The 22049-nt window shown below is 44.0% G+C and overlaps 1 protein-coding gene across 5 annotated transcripts in view; it reads right to left on the reverse strand.

Moving 5' to 3' along the window:
- The window catches only part of arnt2 (aryl-hydrocarbon receptor nuclear translocator 2), a 462386-nt gene that overhangs the window by 92505 nt on the left and 347832 nt on the right, over positions 1 to 22049 (reverse strand). For all 5 annotated transcript variants that reach the window (XM_043677623.1, XM_043677621.1, XM_043677622.1 and 2 more), the window contains one exon: positions 4296 to 4395. In XM_043677623.1, the coding sequence (XP_043533558.1) occupies positions 4296 to 4395 (100 nt within the window). The remainder of the gene's footprint in view (positions 1 to 4295; positions 4396 to 22049) is intronic.

The raw sequence follows: 22049 nt of genomic DNA on the forward strand, positions 1-22049 counted from the left end.
CCCCATGACTTGTCCGGACTTGTCCTACCTGCCTATCTCCTTTTCCACCTATCCACTCCACCCTCTCCGCCCTGACCTATCACCTTCTTCCCCTCCCCCACTCACCCATTGTACTCTATGCTACTTTACCCCCACCTCCACCCTCCTCTAGCTTATCTTTCCACGCTCCAGGCTCACTGCCTTTATTCCTGATGAAGGGCTTTTGCCTGAAACGTCGATTTCGAAGCTCCTTGGATGCTGCCTGAACTGCTGTGCTCTTCCAGCACCACTAATCTATAATCTGGTTTCTAGCATCTGCAGTCATTGTTTTTACCTCAGTCTTCACCCCCTGCCTGTGGCAGCAGCTGCCCCAAGCTTTAGTGCGTCCCTCAACATATACAGTCATAGAGAAACAGACCCTTCGGTTCAACTCTTCCATGCTGTCCACATATCCTAAATTAATCTAGTCCCATTTGCCAGCACTTGGCCCATATCGCTCTAAACCCTTCCATATACCCATCTTGATGCAGCTCATTCCATATACACAGCACCCTCTGCGTGAAAAAGTTGCCTTTACGCCCCTTTTAAATCTTTCCTCTCTCTCACTCTAAACCTATGTCCTCGAGTTCTGGATTCACCCACTCCAGGAAAAAGACATATCTATTTACCCTATCCATGCCCCTCATGATTTTACAAACCTTTATAAGGTTACCCCTCAGCCTCCTAAGCTCCAAGGAAACTGGCCCCAGCCTGTTCAGCCTCTCCCTATAAATCAAACCCTCCAAACCTGGCAACATCCTTGTAAATCTTTTCTGAACCGTTTCAAGTTTCACAACATCCTTCCGATAGGAAGGAGAGCAGAAGTGCATGCAATATTCCAACAGTGGCCTAACCAATGTCCTGTACAGCTGCAACATGACCTCCCGTGGGCGGCACGGTGGCACAGTGGTTAGCACTGCTGCCTCACAGCGCCAGAGACCTGGGTTCAATTCCCGCCTCAAGCGACTGACTGTGTGGAGTTTGCACATTCTCCCCGTGTCTGCATGGGTTTCCTCCGGGTGCTCCGGTTTCCTCCCACAGTCCAAAAATATGCAGGTTAGCTGAGTTGGCCATGCTAAATTGCCCTTAGTGTTAGGTGAAGGGTTAAATGTAGGGGAATGGGTCTGGGTGGGTTGCGCTTTGGCGGGTCAGTGTGGACTTGTTGGGCTGAAGGGCCTACTTCCACACTAAGTAATCTAATCTAATCTAATCCTCTCCCCCTTGGTTCAGGCACTTCCCATCAACCATGCCCTCCACATCTTCAGTAACTTCCAGTTCCCCGGACCCCAGCGCTTTATCTTCACTATGGACATGCAATCGTTATACATGTCCATACCCCACAAGGATTTCCTCCAGGCTCTCTGATTCTTCCCCTCCAATAGACCCATCCAGTCCCCTTCCACCAATACCCTCCTCCACCACGCTGAACTGGTCCTCACCCTTTTCCTTTAATTCCTCCCATTTCCTCCAAATCCAGGAGGCGGCTGTGGTCACCTGGATGGACCCCAGCTATGCCTGCCTCTTTGTTAGCTATTTCGAACAGTCCCTCTTCAGTTCCTTCACAGGCACTCTGTCCCAACTCTTCCGCTGTTACATCGATGTTGAAGTGGTGTAGCTTCCTGCACCCACACTGAACTGGAGCAGTTCAGCGACTTCACCCACAACTTCCACCCCACCCTCAAATTCACTTGGCCCATCTCTGACATGTCCCTTCCCTTTCTTGACCTCTCCATTTCCATCTCTGACAAAAGTTTCCAGACGGACATTTACTATAAACCCACAGTCTCCCATAAATACCCGGACTATACCTCCTCCCACCCTGTATCCTGCAGGAATTCCATCCCGTTCTCCCAATTCCTCCGCCTCTGCCACATGTGCTTGGACAAAGAGACATTCCACTCCCAAGTATCTCAGATGTCCACCTATTTTGAACAACGTGCTTTTGCCCCCTGTCTTCCAGACAGCCCTCCACCACAATACTTCCATTCCCTGCTCCACTGCTCTAAACCCCCCCTTCAAACACAATAAAGGCAAGAGTCCCCCATGTCCTCACCTACCACCCCACCAGTCTCCGCATCCAAAGCATCATTCTTAAACACTTCCGCCCACCACCAAGTTCTTCTCCTCCCCACCCCTCTCTGCCATCCGCAAGGACCATTCCCTTTGCTAGGCCATGGTTCATACCATTCTCCCCACCAACACCCCTGAACCCCTAGGTGTCTTTCCCTGCAACCAGAAAAGATGCAAAACCTGCTGGCACACCACCCCTCACCTCCCTCCAAGGGCCCCAAACTGTCCTTCCAGGTGAGACAGAGATTAACCTGCCTCGCCTCAAACCTAGTTTAGTGCATCAGGTGCTCCTGTGTTGTCTTCTCTACAGCAGGGAGATCAAATGTAAACTTAGGGAATGGTTCGCCGAACATCTCAGCCAGGCTCGAAGGGGCCAACCAGACCTCCCAGTCATTGCTCATTTTAATTCCCCTTCCCACTCCCTTTCCGATATGCCCATCCTTGGCCTCCTCCATTGCCAGAATGAACCAAATGGCAAATTGGAGGGACACACCTCATCATCCACCTGGGCAGCCTACAGCGCAGAAGCCTGAACACAGTTTTCCAATTTTAAATAATCTCCTTTCCCATCCCCCCCCCCCCCCCCCCCCGCCAACCTCCCTTCCATTCCTCCCTGCCACCTACCAGATTCATTTCTCCCATTGACCAACCAGGTCATACTCTGTACCTGCCTTCACCTATCCCCTCTTCACCACCCTGCCCCTGCCACCCCCTTTATCTGCAGCACCCCTTACACCTAGACTAGTCCTGAGGAAGGGAAACACCCAAAACGTTGACTTCTCCACCACCTGATGCTGCCTGGCTTGCTGTGCTCTTCCAGCCTCCTGCTTGGCTACCCTGTATCCAAATGGACAGTTCTCCCTGTATTCCATGAAGTCTAACCTTGCTAACCAGTCTACTATGAGGAACCTTGTTGAACGCCTTACTGAAGCCTATACAGATCACGTCCACCACTCTACTCTCATCAATCCTCTTCATTACTTCTTCAAAAAATTCAATCAAGTTTGAGAGACATAATTTCCCATGCACAAAGCCACGTTGACTATCTCTAATCAGTCCTTGCCTTTCCAAATACATGAAAATCCTATCCTTCAGGATTTTCTCCAACAAACTGCCCACCTCTGATGTCAGGTTCATTGGTCGATAGTTCCCTGGCTTTTCTTACCATCTTTCTTAAATAATGGCACTACGTTAACTTCTAGTCTTCCTGTGACTATCAATGATACAAATATTTTAGCAAGGGGTCCAGCAATTACTTCCCTAGCTTCCCACAGAGTTCTAGGGTACACCTGATCAGGTCCTGGGCATTTATCCACCTTTGTTTTAAGACATCCAGCACCTTCTCCTCTGTAATATGGGCAGTTTTCAAGATGTCACCATCTACTTCTCCACATTCAATACTTCCCATGCCCTTTATTTTTAAAAATTAGTAAGAGACAGATCTCAATAAAACATATAATCAAAAAAAACCCACTGTACTCACTATTGTAGATTTACAGAGAAAAAGAACAGCAAGATACACTTAAAAACAATGCACCTCATTGCTCCAGTGTTGTGAGCTCTCCTACACATGTTCCTCCAAAGTCAGCTGTGAATTTCACTGTTTGTTAATTTTTCAAATTTTTTTAGTAAGTTTTAAAGATTTTTTAAAAAGCTTTAAAAAAATAATTATAGTCCTGGACCTTGGAATGTACCAGTCTGCAACACTCAGTCGAGGTCAACTCCTTGCTCAGGAAGACCAACAAGTTTTGGGCAGACCAAAGAGCATCATCTGCCCTTGTTGAGGAAGTTGAAATCCTCTAATATTACTCTACTATTTTCACACTTCTCTGAATTTGCCTAACTCTCTCTCCTTGCCTGCCTGAGATAACATAGTACACACCCAGCAAAGTGTTTGTACTTCTTCGTTTTAAGTTCTATACACATGGTGTCATTGAGGTACCTTGTAAGATATTGCCTCTTGTTACTGCAGGACTTCACTTCTTGTCCAACAATAGGACACAACCTGATCTTTTAAACCCCCCTGCAATCATTTCGCCTGGAGATTCCTTAACACAGAATATTGAACTGTCAGTCATGTCCCTCCCTCAAACTTAACTCTGTCAGCAATAACACCACATCCCCATGTGTTAATCAGCACCTTTAATCGTTGCATGAAATACATACCATCCAGTCTTGCCATGAAACTGCGAGGCCCATGAATTTACCTGAATGTTTGTCCTGTTCGCCCAGGCTGGAATGAACCTCCTTGTGAGTAGATCTGTTGGCTTCCTGCAGATGATGCTGTAGACATTGTCTTCTTTTCACCTGTATTAGTACAATTAGAGTGGCATCTAGATTAAAATGTTGGTCATAGACTGTTTATTTAACGTTAGTCGGTGTAATTTTAGAAAACCTATTGCTATATAGCAGCTAAACAGAAGTTGTGAAATTGATATCTGACACCAAATCTCTATAGAACAGCAAACACATTTCAGGGATCCAAATATGAATCAAGAGCATCTTAAATTAATTTGCCAAACTTGTTACTGTGTAAAAATAGATTCAGTTGGCCATACAGTCCTTATGAAGGCCTGACTCACATTGAGAATACCCTGCATTATGCTGTATGGCACTATCACCCATACGAAATGGGACAGACATCAGACAGATCTAGCAACTCAAAACTGGGCATCCATGAGGCACTGTGAGCCATCAGCAGCAGCAGAATTGTACTGCAACACAATGTGTAACCTCAGCGCCTGGGATATCTTCCACTGTATCGTTACCATCAAGCCGGTTCAACGTAGTGTAAAGGAGCAGCACAAGGCATACTAAAAAATGACTTGTTAGCCTGGTGAAATGATAAAATAGGACTACTTGTATCCCAAACTGCATAAACAGCAAGCAATTGATTAAGCTAAGCAATTCCAAAACCACCAGCTCTACAGATCTTCCACATCCAGACGTGAACAGCAGTGGACAATCTAACAACTCACTACTGGAGACAGCTCCACAAGTATCCCTACCCTCAACAATGGAAGTACCAGAACATCAGTGCAAAAGATAAAGCTGAAGCATTTACAACAACCTTCAGCCGCAGGTGCCAAGTGAATTATCTATCTTGGCCTCCTCCAGAGGTCTCCAGCATCGCAGGAGCTTCTGCAACTTTATTCATTCCAAGAAATGGCTGGAGATACTGGATACCATAAAAGCTATGGACTCTGACAACGTTCTGACAAAAGTACTGAAGATGTGTGCTACAGAACCTGTGATTATGAAGCAGTTCATGTTCAAATACAGCTAGATTTGGATAATATCAAACTCCAATTACAGCCTACCCATCCAGAACATCTTTCCCTCCCACCCCTCTCTGCCTTCCACAAGGACCATTCCCTTCGCCATTCCTTGGTTGGCGAAGGGAACCCATACACCACTTCCCTCACCTCCATCAAGGGCCCCAAACTGTCTTTCAATGGGAGACAGAGGCTCACCTGCATCTCTTCCAACCTAGTCTACTGCATCCGGTGCTCCCGATAAGGTCTTCTCTACATCAGGGAGACCAAGCGTGGACAAGGTGACCGTCTCATCGAGTGTCTTTTCCAGTCCTGAAATGGCCAGCCTCACTTCCTGGCCACTGCCCATTTCAATTGCCCCCTCCCACACCCACTCTGACATGTCCATCCTCGGCCTACACTATTGCCACAGTGAATCAGACTACAAACTGGAGGAACAACACCTCATCTTTCACCTGGGTAGCCTCCAGCTCAGAGGATTTAACATTGAGTTCTCCAATTTCAAATTACCTTTCTACCCATCCCCTAGCTCCCCTTCCAGCCCTGCCTCGTCTCTTCCATTCTACCTCCTGCTTCACTAACTCCCCACCTCCAATCTCATCCCATGTCCAGTCCTTACTCTCCTTCCAGCTTCCTTGATCTGACCTTACCTGCCTATTTTCCTTCCCACTGATCTATCACAACAACCCCCTTCCTGCATCTACTTAATTGCTATCCCACCTACCTTTTCCCCAGCCCCTTTCCCCTCCCTCTATTTATGTCTGAGCTCCCCTCTCCCCCCAGTCCTGAAGAAGGATCTCAACCTGAAACATCGACTTTGCCACCCCTGATGCTGCCTACCTTGCTGTGTTCCTCCAGCCTCCTGTTTGTCTGCTTTGGATTCCAGCATCTGCAGATTTTTAAAAAATCTCTAACCAATATCCAGGTTTGGGCTGACAAGTGATAAGTAATTTTATCTTTTAACCTATTTCTCTAATCAAACATATTCAGAGATCTTAGTGCACACATCTGGAGCATGTGGGATTTGAACTCAGGCCTCCTGGTACAGAGGCAGGGACATGACTACTGCAATACAAGAGGGTCCAAATAATATTTGCACCACAAGTGCTAGACAATCATCTCCAATAAGAGGGAATCTATGACATTCAATGGCATCACTGAATTCCCCATTAACAATGTTCTGGGTGGTTATCAGAAACTGAACAGGACTAGCCATTTCAATACAGTGGCAACAAGAGCAGCTCAGGTATTTGGAATCCTGTAGCAAATAACTAATCTCTTCAGTGCTCAAAGCCTATCCACAATCTACAAGGCACACATCAGGAGTGCGATGGAGTACTCCCCACTTGACTGGACAGCAGTTCCAACGACACTCTAGAAGTCTGACACCATCCAGGACACAGCAATTTGCTAGACAGGCATCACATCCACAAACATTCACTCTCGCCATCACCAATACTCAGTAGTATCAGTGTGCGCCATCTACAAGATACATTGCAAAAATTCACCAAGGACAATACCTTCCAAACCCACGACCGCCATCATCTTGAGAGACAAGCAGCAGCATATAGAACATCACCACCTCCAAATTCCCCTCCAAACTACTCACCATCTTGACTTGGGGTGTTTACAGCCCAATGGCCTCAATATTGATTTCACCAATTTCAAAATGTCTCCACCCCCAGCCTTATCCCATGTCCAGCCCTCTGCTTCCTCCTCGCCTCCCTGATCTGACTCAACCTGTCCTTCTTCCTACTTATCTATTCCACTCCACCCTTCCCACTGACCAAACACTATAAACCCCTACCTGTATCCACCTATCACCATTCCACCTACCCTTCTACCAGCACCCCCCAACTCCCCATTTGTTGAAGTGGTCAGCCACAGGGCGATGGGGTTGTTAGGTTAGTGTGTAGCAGACATGTTCCCTGAACGGCTCAGTGAGTTGGTGTTATGTCTTCCCAATGTAGAGGAGACCACATCGAGAGCAACGGACATAGTGGATGAGGTGGGTGGATGTGCAGCAAAATCTTTGCCAGATGTGAAAAGATCCTTTGGGATCTTGGACGGAGGTGAGGGGGGAGGTGTGGGCACATGGTTTACACCTGTTACAGTGGCAGGGGAAGGTGCCAGGAGTGGAGGCTGGGTTGGTGGGGGGGACGAACCTAACGAGGGAGTCACAGAGGGAGTGGAAGCATATGCAAGTCCAGGGTCACCTCCACCACCAAATTCAAGCCACCCAATGACTGGAGGAAGAACGCCTCATCTTCCGCCTCGGGACCCTTCAACCACACGGTATCAACGTCAACCTCACCAGTTTCCAAATCTCTCCTCCCCCTACCTCATCCCAGATCCAAACCTTCTAACTTGGCACCGCCCTCCTCATCTGTCCTACCTGCCCATCTTCCTTCTGACCTATTGCTCCACCCTCCACACCCACCAGCAGGATCACCACCCCCACCTGCATCCACTTAGCGCCTTCCCAGCTATCTTCCCTCCACCCTCACCCTCTACTTATCTCTCAGCCCCTTTAGAACATAAGAACTAGGTACAGGAGTAGGCCGTTTGGCCCCTCGAGCCTACTCTGCCACTCAATATGATCATGGCCAATCTTTTTGTGGACTCAGCTCCACTTACCTGAGTTTTCACCATATCCCTTAATTCCTTTATTTTTCAAAAACGTATCTACTTTAGCTTTAAAAGCGATTACTAAAGTAGCGTCAACTACTTCCCTGGGTGAGGAATCCCCTTCTTCCCTTCCCCCCTCCACATTCCTGATGAAAGGTCGATTTTCCTGGTTTTCAGATGGTGCCTGACCTGCTGTACTTTTCCAGCACCACATTTTTGGACTGTGACTCTCCAGCATCTGCACTCCTCACTTTCTGTCTTAGCCATGTTAAATTGCCCTGTAGTGACCATGGATGTGTATGTTATGTGGATTAGCCTTGAGAAATATGGCACTACGGGGATAGGATGGGGGTAGTCTTGGTGGAATGGTCTTCAGAGAGTTGGCACAGACACAATAGGCCTAATTAGCCTCTATCTGCACTGCAGGGATTCTGAGAGTCTATGGTGACTATGACATGTATTAACTGTTATTATCGATTATATTCAAGAGCGAGATGGATATTTTCAGATTTTAAAAGCATCAAGGAAAATGGGAAGAAAGCCCAGGAATATGGGTCCATTAGCTCCAGTCGCTTCACTTCAGCAGCAGGAGTGGAGAGAGCATGAGCAGGGAACAGCCAGGAAGGTAAGTTTGAACTTAAAATACTTATACCGTGAATCAGCGGAGCGAAGGCTGAACAGGAGCAGGAGGGGATGTGGGGACTGCTGGGTAAGTGAACTAATATATTCGGGCAGTGGCTAAACCCGATACAGTACATGTGCAGTGTCTCCGACCCATCCTCCTGAAACCAAAAAAAGGACTGTGTGTGGAGGGTTGGTAAGGTAATTTTTTCTTTAAATCTCTTTTGGCAATTTGGAGCAGAGGAGATGGAGGCTAGGGCAGTTGCATGCTCCTCTTGCAGGATGTGGGAGGTAAGGGTCACCACTGGTGTCCCTGCTGACTTCACCTATGAGAAGAGCACCCAACCCCAGCTCACCACAGACAGCCTTAGGGAACTGAAGCTGGAGCTGGATGAACTTTGGATCACTTGGGAGGCTGAGGGAGTGATAGAGAGGAGGTTGAGGGAGGTAGTCACACCTAAGTTACAGGATAAAGGTAACTGGGTGACTGTCAGGAAGAGGCAGTCAGTGCAGGGATCCCCAGTGGCTGTTCCCCTCAATAATAAGTATACCGTTTTGGATACTGTTTGGGGGATGAACTACCAGAGGAGAGTCACAGCAGTCAGGTCTCTGGCACGGAGTCTGGCTCTGTGGCTTAAAAGGGAAGGAGGGCAGACTAGGAGAGCAATAGTGATAGGAGATTCAATCGAGAGAGGAACAGACAGGAGATAATGTGGTTACGGATGGTATGTTACCTCCTGAGTGCCAGGGTCAGGGATGTCTCGGTTCGAGTCGACAGGAGGGTGAGCAGCCAGAATCTGTGGTACACATCGGTACCAATGACATAGCGAGGAAAGGGAGGAGGACCTGAAAAGCGAATATAGTGAGTTACGTTGGAAGCTAGAAGGCAGGATGAGGAGTAGTAATCTCAGGATTGCTACTGGTGCCACGGGCTAGTGAGGCTAGGAACAGAGAGCAATTGTAGCTGAACACGTGGCTGCAGGGCTAGTGTAGGAGGGGGGGCTTCAGATATATGGATCATTGGGATACCTTCTGGGGAACATGGGACCTTTACAAGGAGGATGGGATGCACCTGAACTGGAGGGGCACCAATATCTTGGGCAGAAGATTTGCTAGAGTTCTTCGGAAATGTTTAAGTTAATTTGGCAGGGTTATAGGACCCAGAGCTATTTTTCAGAGGATGGGTTAGCTGGTGAACAGGTAGGTACAGCATACAGTGAGTCTGTGAGGAAGGATAGACAGTTGATTGGGCAAAGATGTATTCAATGTCATGGGTTGAAGTGTGTCTATTTTAACACTAGTAGTATAAGGAATAAGGGTAATGAACATGGAGCATGGATCAGTACTTGGAGCTAAGATGTTGTGACCATTACGGAGACTTGGATATCACAGGAGCAGGAATGGTTGTTGGATGCTCTGGAGTTTAGGTGTTTCAAAAGGAATAGGGAAGGAGGTAGAAGAGGTAGGGAGTGGCATTGCTAATCTGCAGAAAGAGAGGTTGTCAAGGAAGGTTTGTTTACTGAGTCAGTATGGATGGAGGCCAGAAACAGGAAAGAAGCAGTCACTTTATTGGGAGTTTTCTATAGACCCCCCAGTTGCAACAGAGACATGGAGCAGCAGATTGGAAGGCAGATTTTGAAAAGCTGCAGAAGTAACAAGGTTGCTGTCATGGGTGACTAATTAGTGCAAATAGTTTGGATGGAGCTGATTCCTGACTCAATATGGAGATAGACTAACTAGAGGGGAGGCCATATTGGATTTAGTGCTTGGCAACAAACCAGGTCAGGTGTCAGATCTCTTGGTAGGAGAGCACTTCAGTGATGGTGATTACAACTCCCTGACCTTTACTATAGTCACGGAGAGGGATAGTAGCAGATGCTACGGCTAAGTATTTACAGAGGAACCTCGACTATCTGAATATAAATTATCCAAATTTCGGATTATCCGATGAAGATCTGAAGGTGCCGATAGAAACATTACATCAAAAAGGTGTTACCAACATTGATCACTTCTTTTGTTTACAATGATTAAAAGCGAATTCAGCTTACTGAAAGGTCCCTTACACACAACTGTGTGTCTCTGCTCAGAAACAAACCCTGAAACAGAGAGGGGGAGCAAGGCAGGCAGAGCGAGGAAAAAGGAAACTTCAGTAAACTCAGAGTCCCAGAGGAGAGGCATTGAATCAGTTATCCGAACAATCAATTATCTGAACGAAATACTGCCCGCCCATCTCCTTTGGATAATCAAGGCTCCTCTGTAATTGGGGAAGAGGAAATTACAATGCCAATAGGCAGGAACTGTGGAGCATAAATTGGGAACAGACATTCTCAGGGAAATGCATGACAGAAATGTGGAGGTTGTTTTGGAAGTACTTGCTGCGAGTGCTGGATAGGTTTGTCCCATTGAGGTGAGGAAGGGATGGTAGGGTGAAGGAACCTTAGATGACAAGAGATGTGGAACATCTAGTCAGGAGGAAGAAGGAATCTGACTTAAGGTTGAGGAAGCAAAGATCAGACAAGGCTCTAGAGGGTTACAAGGTAGTCAGAAAGGAACTGAAGAATGGACTTAGAAGAGGTAGAAGGGGGCATGAAAAAGCCTTGGTGGGTAGGATTAAAGCAAATCCCAAGACGTTCTACGCTTGTGTGAGGAACAAGAGGGTGCTCAGAGTGAGGGTAGGGTTGATCAGGGATAGTGGAGAGAACTTGTGCCTGGAGTCAAAGGAGATAGGGGAGGTCCTGAATGAATACTTTGCTTCAGTAGTTACGAGTGAGATAGACTTTGCTTGTTGTAAGACATTGTGAAAGAGACTGATATGCTCGAACAGGTTGATGTGGAAGAGAAGGATGTGCTAGAAATTTTGAAAAACCTGAAGTTGGATCAGTCTCCTGGGCTAGATGGGATATACCCTAGGTTACTATGGGAAGCGAGGGAAGAGATTGCTATACCGTTGGAGATGATTTTTGCATCCTCACTGTCCACTGGAGTAGTACCAGATGATTGGAGGTTGGCAAATGTCATTCTCTTGTTCAAGAAAGGGAATAAGGATAACCCTGGGAATTACAGACCAGTCAGTCTTACGTCAGTGTTGGGCAAATAATTGGAGAGGATTATGAGAGACAGGATTCATGATTATTTAGAGATAGTTAGCATGGCTTTGTGAGGGGCAGGTCATGCCTCATAAACCTTATTGAATTCTTTGAGGATGTGACATAACACATTGATGAAGGTAGAGCAGTGGATGTGGTGTATATGAATTTTAGCAAGGCATTTGATAAGGTTCCCCATGGTAGACTCATTCAAAAAGTAAGGAGGCATGGGATACAGGGAAATTTGGCTGTCTGGATACAGAATTGGCTGGTCCATAGAAGACAAAGGGTGGTGGTAGATGGAAAGTATTCCGCTTGGAGCTTGGTGACCAGTGGTGTTCTGTAGGGATCTGTTCTGGGATTTTTGTTCTTTGTGATTTTTATAAATGAGTTGGATGAGGAAGTGGAAGGGTGGATTAGTAAGTTTGCCAAAGACATGAAAGTTGGTGGAGTTGTGGATAGTATGGAGGGCTGTTGTCGGTTGCAATGGGACATTAACAGGATGCAGAGCTGGAGTGAGAAGTGGTAGATGGAGTTCAACCTGGAAACGTGTGAAGTGATTCATTTTGGATGGTCAAATTTGAATGCAGATTACTGGGTTAAAGGCAAGATTCTTGGTAGTGTGAAGGAACAGAGGGATCTTGGGAGTCATGTCCATAGATCTCTCAAAGTTGACAGGGTTGTTAAGAAGGCATATGGTGTGTTGGCTTTCTTTAGCAGGGGGATTGAGTTTAAGAGCCGTGAGGTTATGCTACATCTCTATAAAGCCCTGGTTAGACCATACTTGGAATATTGTGCTCAGTTCTGATTGCCTCAATATAGGAAGGATGTGGAAGCTTTAGAGAGAGTGCAAAGGAGATTTACCAGGATGCTGCCAGGACTGGAGGGTAGGTCTTAAGAAGAAAGGTTGAGGGAGATAGGACTTTTCTCACTGGAACAAAGAAGGATGAGAAATAACTTGATAGAGATGTACAAGATGATGACCAGTATTTATAGAGTGGATAGCCAGAGACTTTTTCCCAGGCAGAAATGGCTATCATGAAGGGGCATAGTTTTAAAGTGATTGGAGGAAGGTTTAGGGAGATGTTAGAGGTAGGTTCTTTACACAGAGAGTGGTGGGTGTATAGAGTGCACTGTCAGCAAGGGTAGGAGGGTCAGATACATCAGGGACATTTAAGCGACCCTTGGATTGGCACATGGATGATAGGAAAATGAAGGGTATGTAGGATAGTTTGCTCTAGAATAGGATAAAAACATCAAGGGCCAAAGGGCCAGCACTGTACACTACTGTATTGTTCTATGGCAATAAGATAGAGGATCTGCTATGATTATACTGAATGGTGGAGCAGGTTTGAAGGACTGAATGGCCTACATCTGCTTTTAGTTTCTCTGTTTCTGAGTAAAAGCTCAAGTGTTCTCTAATGTCCTCTAAAGAAGGAAATCTGCCAACTTTACTTGATCTGATTTACACTTGACTGTGGTCCCACAACAATGTGGTTGTTTCTTAACTGCACCCTGAAATAGACATGCAAGCCACTACATTCAAAGGCAATTAGAAATGTGCAACAAATGCCAGCATCACCCACATCAAACCTGTTCCAAACATTTACATGTTTTCAGCATAAGAATTCATCCCAACTCAATTGACCTTCAGGCTCACTGACATTGATTTCCTGGATTAGCATGAAGTAAAACTCTAGTGCTGACATTTGTATGCGTAACCACATTCCTTTTAGATTGTGGAGTTAAATCTTCCTGACATGCTCCTCATAGTCCCCTGACTTTACACTTGGGATCAGTCCTACCACATTTCTCTTCAATGCTTTGCAATGTTTTTGTGGCTTAATAACCAGAATTGAACACAATGTCTCAGTGGGGAACATATCTGTAATGCTGCATGCAGCCAAATCTCTCTCAAGTTTCATAATGGGTACCTTCAAAGTGTATCACCGCTCCCCCCCATCCCCATGTATTTTTACTGAATCTTCTAGTTGCTGCATTTTACTTTGTTGTTAAAATCCATTCACAAAGTCAACTGTCAACTATTAGGCTCAATAATTCACTTTTGTTAATTGTTCAGTTACATCTTATATTTTCTAACATGTATCTGTCACTTTATATTTATTAGTGTAAAATATCATATTGGATTTTCTTTCATAATTACACAGAATATTGCCTTGTCAGTGCTGAAGAAACTGCAATGGCATTGATGTCTGAGTTGTCAGACCTTCTGTGCTTTTGAATCCACCATTCTTTCTATACGATGCAAGTTTTATGCTGTAATGTTTCTTTCGAGGTCTGTAAGACTGCTGCTTTTCTCTTCAGGTGTGATGAAGTTTCCCATCTGCAAAAGTTTGGTGCTTACACTTTTTGATCTTCAACCTCGTTTTTGTTAAACCAGTCACAACGAATTAAATTGTACTGGAAATAGCTAAGTGAGAGTTTCATGGAGGATTTCTTTCCACAAGGGACGAAATTTCTCACTCTACCTTCCAAAAACCACTGCCTGTGACATTACCTATTCACTATACCACTATGGCATCTGTTATGGACCAGGCCAGACCCCCTCAAAATATTTCAAGAATGTAGCCTTGACCCTAACTTTTTCTTATTTTTAAAGGTGGATGTGAAGTGGATATTCCAGGTGTGATGCAGCTGGTCAAACCACTGTGCTTTAAGCAAAACAGAATTCACTTAAGTTGAAACACAAACAAAAGAAAACAGAATTTATAATAACTTAACTATTGGAAAACTTAACCGACCTAGTACAGCAACTTAACTAATTAGCCATTTCCATCCAGTAACATCCCATAAACACCCCTTGGCAAAAAGGTAAATTCAAACACAGATTCTTACAGGCAGGAGGGAACGACTTCCAGAGAGATTTCAGAAGAGTTATTTAGCGAAGCCTGCAAATCCCCTGGACTCTCACATCTTGTGACTGCTGCAGCTAAAAACAGCTAAAACAAACCCTGAACTGGGAGAACTGGCCACTCCCCTTCCAGTTCCTAGACTGTTCGGCACCTTTGTCTTTATGAACTCTCTTGGAAAAAAAAGGACAAAATAACCTTTTTAAAATGACAGCATCGTCACACCACTCCCCCTTAAAAAAAACCCATCAATATACAAAGATAGCTTCATTTTAAACCCCTTACTCTTACTCTGTTAATACACGACAACACATATGTATTACATTGACTCTAAGCATGCAAACAAACGTTCACTACTACATTCAATTTCAATCCATTTACTCCTGCCAATGAATGCTTCTTTATTTTCATTCTCCTCCTGCCAGTGTATAATTTTCAAATTGAATGGTTGCAATAATAAGTTCCATCTAATTTTTGTCCTTAAATTTCTCCAAAAACTTTAATGGGTTAAGATTAGTGTATATAATTGTCTCAGACACATTACTGGCAATATAAATGTGGAAATGTTATAATGCCAAACCTAGTACAAGGTCTCCTTCTCAACTGTAGAATATTTCTGCTGTTGAATATTCAAGTTTCTGGAGAAATATCCAATAGGTCTTTCTATCTTCTTGCTGTCTTCTTATAAGAGTACAGTACCGACACCGACATCACTCGCATCAATAACCAAATTGGCATTGCATAATTAGGTGTGGCTAACACTTGGGCAGTGGTTAACACAGTTTCTGACATTTCTCTGTCCACTGAAATTTTCTGCAAAGACTGGTTAGTCTTTGAAATGGAGCTGGCGTATTTTTCATACCAAATGGCGTGACTTTAAATTGGCATAGCACATTCAGTATTACAAAAGCTGAAGCTGTTTTCGCTGTTTCTGACAAAGGTACCTACCAATATCCTTTGAGTAAAGTCCAACTTCAAAATATAAGTTGCTTGTGCCACGTTCTCAACACAGTTTTCCAAATATGGAATCGGATATGAATCAGACTTTGTAACTGCATTGACTTTGTGGATAGTCTATACATAACTGTTGGATACCATCTGGTTTTGCCCCCTGTAGTGGGTGAGCTCCAGTTGCTGCAGCTCACTTTGATTATGTTGCCTTGAAGCACATGTTCAATCTCTTTTTGAAGCTATGCCAGCTTTAGAGGGTTAAGCATTTCCTATATCTACATAATGTATCATTAGATTAGTAATTCTCAGCTTCTTCCCACATATCTCCCTATGCAATAGCAATAACTTTCAGGTTATTTAGATTTTCCTCTGGAAGGCAACTCAATAATTTATCACAATTTTTGAGAATGTGCTCATTGTCCAATTTTATTGAGAAATGTCCAACTCACAATCCTCTGAATTTGGTTCTTCAGTCTGTGTTATACTAGTAACACATTTTCCTTTTGCTTTCCTTCCTTGTCAAAATGCCTTTTCAGCATATTCACATGACATACTGTGAGATTTCTTTCGATCTGTTGCCCTTACCAAATAACACCAGGTTATAGTCCAACAGGTTTATTTGGAAGCACTAGCTTTCAAAGTATTGCTCCTTCAATCAGGTGATTGTGGAGTATAGGAGCAGTGCTCCAAACGCTGGTGCTTCCAAATAAACCTGTTGGACTATAACCTGGTATTGTGTGATTTTTAACTTTGTACACCCCAGTCCAACACTGGCACCTCCAAATCATCCTTATCAAATAATTCACCTTACTCAATCTCCTTTCAACTTGTTAAGGGTCACTAAATCCTACTTTTAAAGGTTCACTTATCACTGGAAGTAACACTAACATTTTATTTCGTGAACAAAAGTGAGAGATTTTGATTTGTTGTCGGCTTCCTGTTTCATTGTATGCTGCGATAGGTTTAAATGCTGTCTAGCTAACTCCCCCACTCTATTTAATTGTTCCCTAAAATTTGACACACAATCCAAGTATGTGGTCTCTGAATTCTGGCTCACCAATTTCTCCTTAAGTAATTTCAGTGGTCCTCTCACCTCATGCCAAAAAACTAATTCAAATAGACTGAATTTGGTCAATTCATTTGGCGCATTCCTAATGGCAAAACATACAAATGGAATTTCTTTATCCCAGCTGTCTGGATTGACTTGACTATAAATCCTTAACATGGTCTTTAACTTTCAATGCCACCTTTCTAACGCTCCTTGCGATTCTGAATGGTACACTGTGGATTGGAATTGTTTTATTCCTAAACTATCCATAACATCCTTGAATAAATTGATATAAAATTTGACCCTTGATCTGACTGTATTTCTGTGGGTATCTAGTAAAAAATTTGAGTAACACTTCGACAATCCTTTTAGCTGTGATACTGTGCAATGGGATGGCCTCTGGAAATCTAGTGGACACATCCAATATTGCTAACAAATACTGATTCCAACCTTTTGTTTTAGGTAGGGGTCCCACACAATCAATTAAGACTCTTGTAAAAGATTCCTCAAATACAGGAATGGATATTAAACATGCTGATTTTATTATTGCCTGAGGTTTGCTAATAGCCTGACAAGTATGATACCTCTGGTAAAATTCAACTACATCCTTATGTAATCCAGGCCAGTAAAACTGGTTTTGCATTTTAGCTTGAGTTTTTCATTCCCCTAAGTGACCTCCTACTGGTAATTCATGTGCTACCCACACTACCTCCTTTCTATAACCCACTGACAATACAACTTGATGAACTTCTGCCCATTTCTCATCTTCTTGAATACGTGATGGTCTCCATTTCCTCATCAAAACATCATTTTTTCAGATAGCAATATTTCAGAATACACTCAGATTCAGCATACGTCTTTTGATATAATTGTTTCAGTTGTTTGTCTTCTCTGTTGTAACTCAGTTAATTTCTTGGAGCTAAAAATTTCTCCTCCAGCTGTTCTTGTTTTGTCTCAACCAATCAAACATGGTCTGTTAATTCTACTTCAACTTACTTATCTATATTCTTTGATTTCTCCTCCTGTTTCAACTGGTGGCTTTGTGACCTTGTTACCACACAGTCAGGAGAAGTCCCATGGGCACACTTCCTGTAATGCCTCAGTTGCCTGATTTTCTACTGGCTTTTCAACCATAGTGGGCAGCACTCCTACTCGTGATTCAGCTATATCATAAACAAGGACAAATTGTATTCCTGGAGCCAAGACGTTCTCCTGTATTCCTACCACCAATTCTCCATTTTTTAACTCCAATCTCACTCGACATGGGGGAACACTTCTTGCCTCACCATGAATTCCACATAAAGGTTGTTCTGCTATAATGCGAGTTTTGTTAACGTGAATGCACTGTAATGAGATTGATGAATTGGATCACTGTTTATAAAGCGCAAACTTTTAAAATATGTGTTAGCTGGAATATGACAACACTTTAAGCTCTGTTTCTAAAGTGCAATTTTTCTATAATGCAGGGCTGCAGAAGAACACAACCATCGCATATAGAAGAATTACCTGTACTAGCATTTTTTCTGGCGATAGTCTTTCGGAATTACATATCTCCTCATCCATCAACATCAAGGATTGACGTGATCCCATATCTCTTAATACTATGATTCCTTTACCTTCTCCTCTTGGCATATGCAAGTAAACCTTACCTTCGCAGGTAAATGGTTTAAGATGATCTGGCATTTTGTTTTCAACCAACCTTCGACCAGGTTGTACACTCTGGTGCAACTTTTCAGCCTCCACTGTGTTTTCCTTTTACAAAATTCTCTGGCTTATCCTGTTTCCCTATAATCTGTCTTCCCTGTCTTTTTCTAAACCAACACCGTAACTTCATGTGGCCTGCTTCATTGTAGTGAAAACAACAGAGCTTTTTAACTTCTCTTTCCACTTCATCAGTTTCCTTTTTACCCTGTGGTAAACTATCTTTATTACCTTCATTGAGATCTACTGAGGATTCTTCTTTTCCTCAATTTCTATCCCTCTGTCGGAAGTCAAACTTTGATTTATGAACCAACTCATAATCGTTAACCATTTCAGTTGCTATATCCCACTCATCAAACTGTCTAATTGGTGGGAGCTCCTGGGATTCCAGGTTCCAATGCCATAGTTAAAATGCAGTTGTGCATATGGTCAAGTGCTCTTAGCCTCCCAGACATGGTGAACAAAAGGATATTGGCATCTTGCTTTGCTGAGAGGACTAGGAAGTTCTGGTGAATGGAATGATGTGGAAGTACTCATCCCTCAAGGCTGGCAGAAGATTCCATGTCACCAGACCCTCCCACCCTGGTCAGACATTGCCACCTCATCAGTGCAGTTTCCACACTCCAGATAAAGGTCAGCAATGCTGCAAGAAGGCCAATAACCTTTGGTGCTTTGTAAGGCTAAGTGTCACAATTTTCTCTCCATTACTCACTCTATGCCTGTTACTGCATAATTCACAACAAGGCTCATGGTCCACTCCTCTCACCATTCTGCAACATTCTACCTCACTCGCCATCAACCACTCAATACCACTGCACTATTAACCCTCCACACTCTCTGCACTGCCTACTCACTCACTCACTCAGGACAAACCACCAGCTCTTCCCCACTTACACCAGCATTGTGTCAGCCATTTTCATCACACTCAATTCTTTACTTTTGTCTCATTTCAGGGGAAAACTCTCCATAATGGGGCCAAGAAAGTCAAGGTGGATGGTGAGGTGTCCTATGAGGACAGGATCCGGACCTTGGCCAGTAAGAACCACAACCATTCATGGTAATTCCAAAACCTCTGTATACTGACAATTTAAACGCTCAAGCAACACAGGAGCAAGCAGGCACAGCTGGAGTTTTATTGGAGGCAGCAAGCAAACTGATTCAAAGATTGGAGCACTCCACGAATGCTGTTTGCAGAATACTGTCTTTGGCATATTAGTATCTGCTTGCTCCATGGATGGGTTAGTGGCTGCCAGGGGGAGTCAGGTTCAGCACACTCAGAGTCTGCGGGATATAAGCACAGATCTGCACTCCATCTCTCTTACCACTGTTGTTTAGTACCAACAGCAAGGCAAAAGGGAGAGGCACTGACCTCATTCCAGGTGCCTGTTGCTCATGAGGAGACGGGACTATACCAGTAGACATCCATCTGGATGACAAATCAAATACAGGCCTCCAGATCTCCACTCATGACACTCCAGAGGTGGCTAGGTGTTCCAAATCCATCTTACTTGCTAAAGTCAGCCCTGTGGGGTTCGAGCTGATGAGGGTAAACCTGCCTCTGGCCATGACACACTCACCATTTCGAAAACCTCCAGTCACAAATGCCCCAGACTAGCCTGGCCAAAACTCCAAAGCAAATAGAATCCACTGCTAAGTCAGGCTCCTTCTAACCCAGCTGTGGAGCCCGGGACTGCAGCGACACATTATAGGAGGGAATGGAAGATGTCAACCATCTGAGGACACATGGGTGAAACTCCATTGTAAATATATTTCACACCATGTTTAATGGCCCAAGGTATGAAGTGAGTGAACCATATATAGGCTGTGGGACCTTGGAAGGTGCTTGCCACTTTGACAACTAGGGCCAATGTATCCAGGCCACTAGATATTGCCTATGCATCTCAAACATCTTCCTCAATTAATATGTTGAGTTGGCCCCCACTTCACAACTGTTGTTCCCCCCCCCCCCCCCCCATATCCCAGAACACTGCTTCAAATCTCCAAAACTAAGTTCCCCAACTTCCTTCCTGCAGGAGTGGCCCCAGTGATCCCCTATTGACTTTTCGTAAACTGACCCTCAGACTGACAATGGCCCAGCCCCTTCATCAACTTAGACAGACAGCCTCAACTCATGACTGACCAGATTCCTGTCTGATTTTTGGCAGCTTGCCAAATACTTTATCGTTTGACTCCATGGACTGCATTGGATCCACAGTGCTTACCGTACCCACGTTCCAGACTGGAGAGGCGTGGACACCCTCACCCTGGATGCCCCAAGTGAACAACTGATCATGTTCAAGCCCCGGACTGATGTTGGAGATTGCCTTGACCTTTTGTGCTGGATCCCCTTACTGAAAGGTATCTCCCTTAACTTGACTGAGATTTTCTTCCTTACACTTTCAGACATGGCTATGTGATTGATACACATGCACTGTATTTGCCATGCATGCTGCTGGCACCAATGTCGGTGTGAGACTGACACAGCACTGTGACTGATGATTACAGACAACTAAAACCAACTGCTTTCCGTCTGTGCTAAAAGGCAAGGCAACACAGAGGCAGTGTGATACTGTAAAATCTGGCTGACATGTCAAAGCACTAAAAGGCAAGGATGGTACTAAGATGCATTAAGGCTGAAAGGTAACAGCACTGAGATGCACTGGTCTAATCCATAAGTTTGATGTCTGTCCCTGTGAACAAGGTGTCTTTGGAGCAGCATTGCACTGAGAGGTCCAATGTGTAGCACTGATGTGCAGACCATATTGCAAGTCAACTGCAGATGTGCCATGATGCGGTGATGCTGGGAGGTGTCCAAATGCCAACGCCTGTGATGGGGGTGGGGGTGTCCTGAGATGTTGGCAACTAATATCCACTACTAAGGCCAGAGGAGCAAGTGGTAGCACTTTGACTTTCATTTTGTTTCTTATCCAGTGGGTGAGAGAATGGGAAACTGCATATACTGTATACAGGTATACTCACGTAAACGTCGACATGTTATTTTTGGCCAAAGTATCTTGTATTTCCCATATATCTCGTGTGAACGTCGAGCCTACTATACTGCTATATCGCTTTGTAAACCTCTTACAAAAAAACTGCACGTTCCCTTTAACCCACTTAAACAAAATCGCATTCATTCATTCATACCGGTAACTCTACTCATCGCTCTTTGTTTACTGTATCGTCCGTCGTCCATTCATTCATCTCCTTAGCCCACTTGGTTTAGATTCATTCATTCATTCAGACCAGTACGTCTATCATTACTTACCGCACTTTATTCACTACACATCCAAAAGTTAATATCGTTAAAAAGTTAATCATTTTAGTGGTGCCATTATATCCAAATAAAATTGAGATATATTAGCTACATAGATCTTTAATTCTTTGACAAATTTGTGAATGTTACTGAAGTTCATAACATAGGAGAGTAAATGGGAGAGAAACGGAAGAATTTGGTGGGAAAGTTCAAGACGCTTAAACAGTCAGCATTTAATAAATGTTTCATTTTAAGGGTGCCATTATATCAGGCCATGATGATGTTGAACAGTGTGATTTTAAAGGATTTCACTGAATCTTTGACAAGTTAAATTTTCGTAACAGTATCTAAGTAAAATTTACTATCAGTAATTTACTCGTTTCTCTTGCTTTTATCCGGTAATTACCTTTACCATAATTCATTGTTTTTCTTCTTTACTCAGGATTAGTTGAGCGATCAAATTGACTTCTGCCAATAATATGGTATTTCAAACTGCAGAATGAACTTCAGCCCCTCAAAACTAGTGCC

Source organism: Chiloscyllium plagiosum, chromosome 36 (genome assembly GCF_004010195.1).
Source record: "Chiloscyllium plagiosum isolate BGI_BamShark_2017 chromosome 36, ASM401019v2, whole genome shotgun sequence".
In the NCBI taxonomy this organism is placed as follows: domain Eukaryota; kingdom Metazoa; phylum Chordata; class Chondrichthyes; order Orectolobiformes; family Hemiscylliidae; genus Chiloscyllium; species Chiloscyllium plagiosum.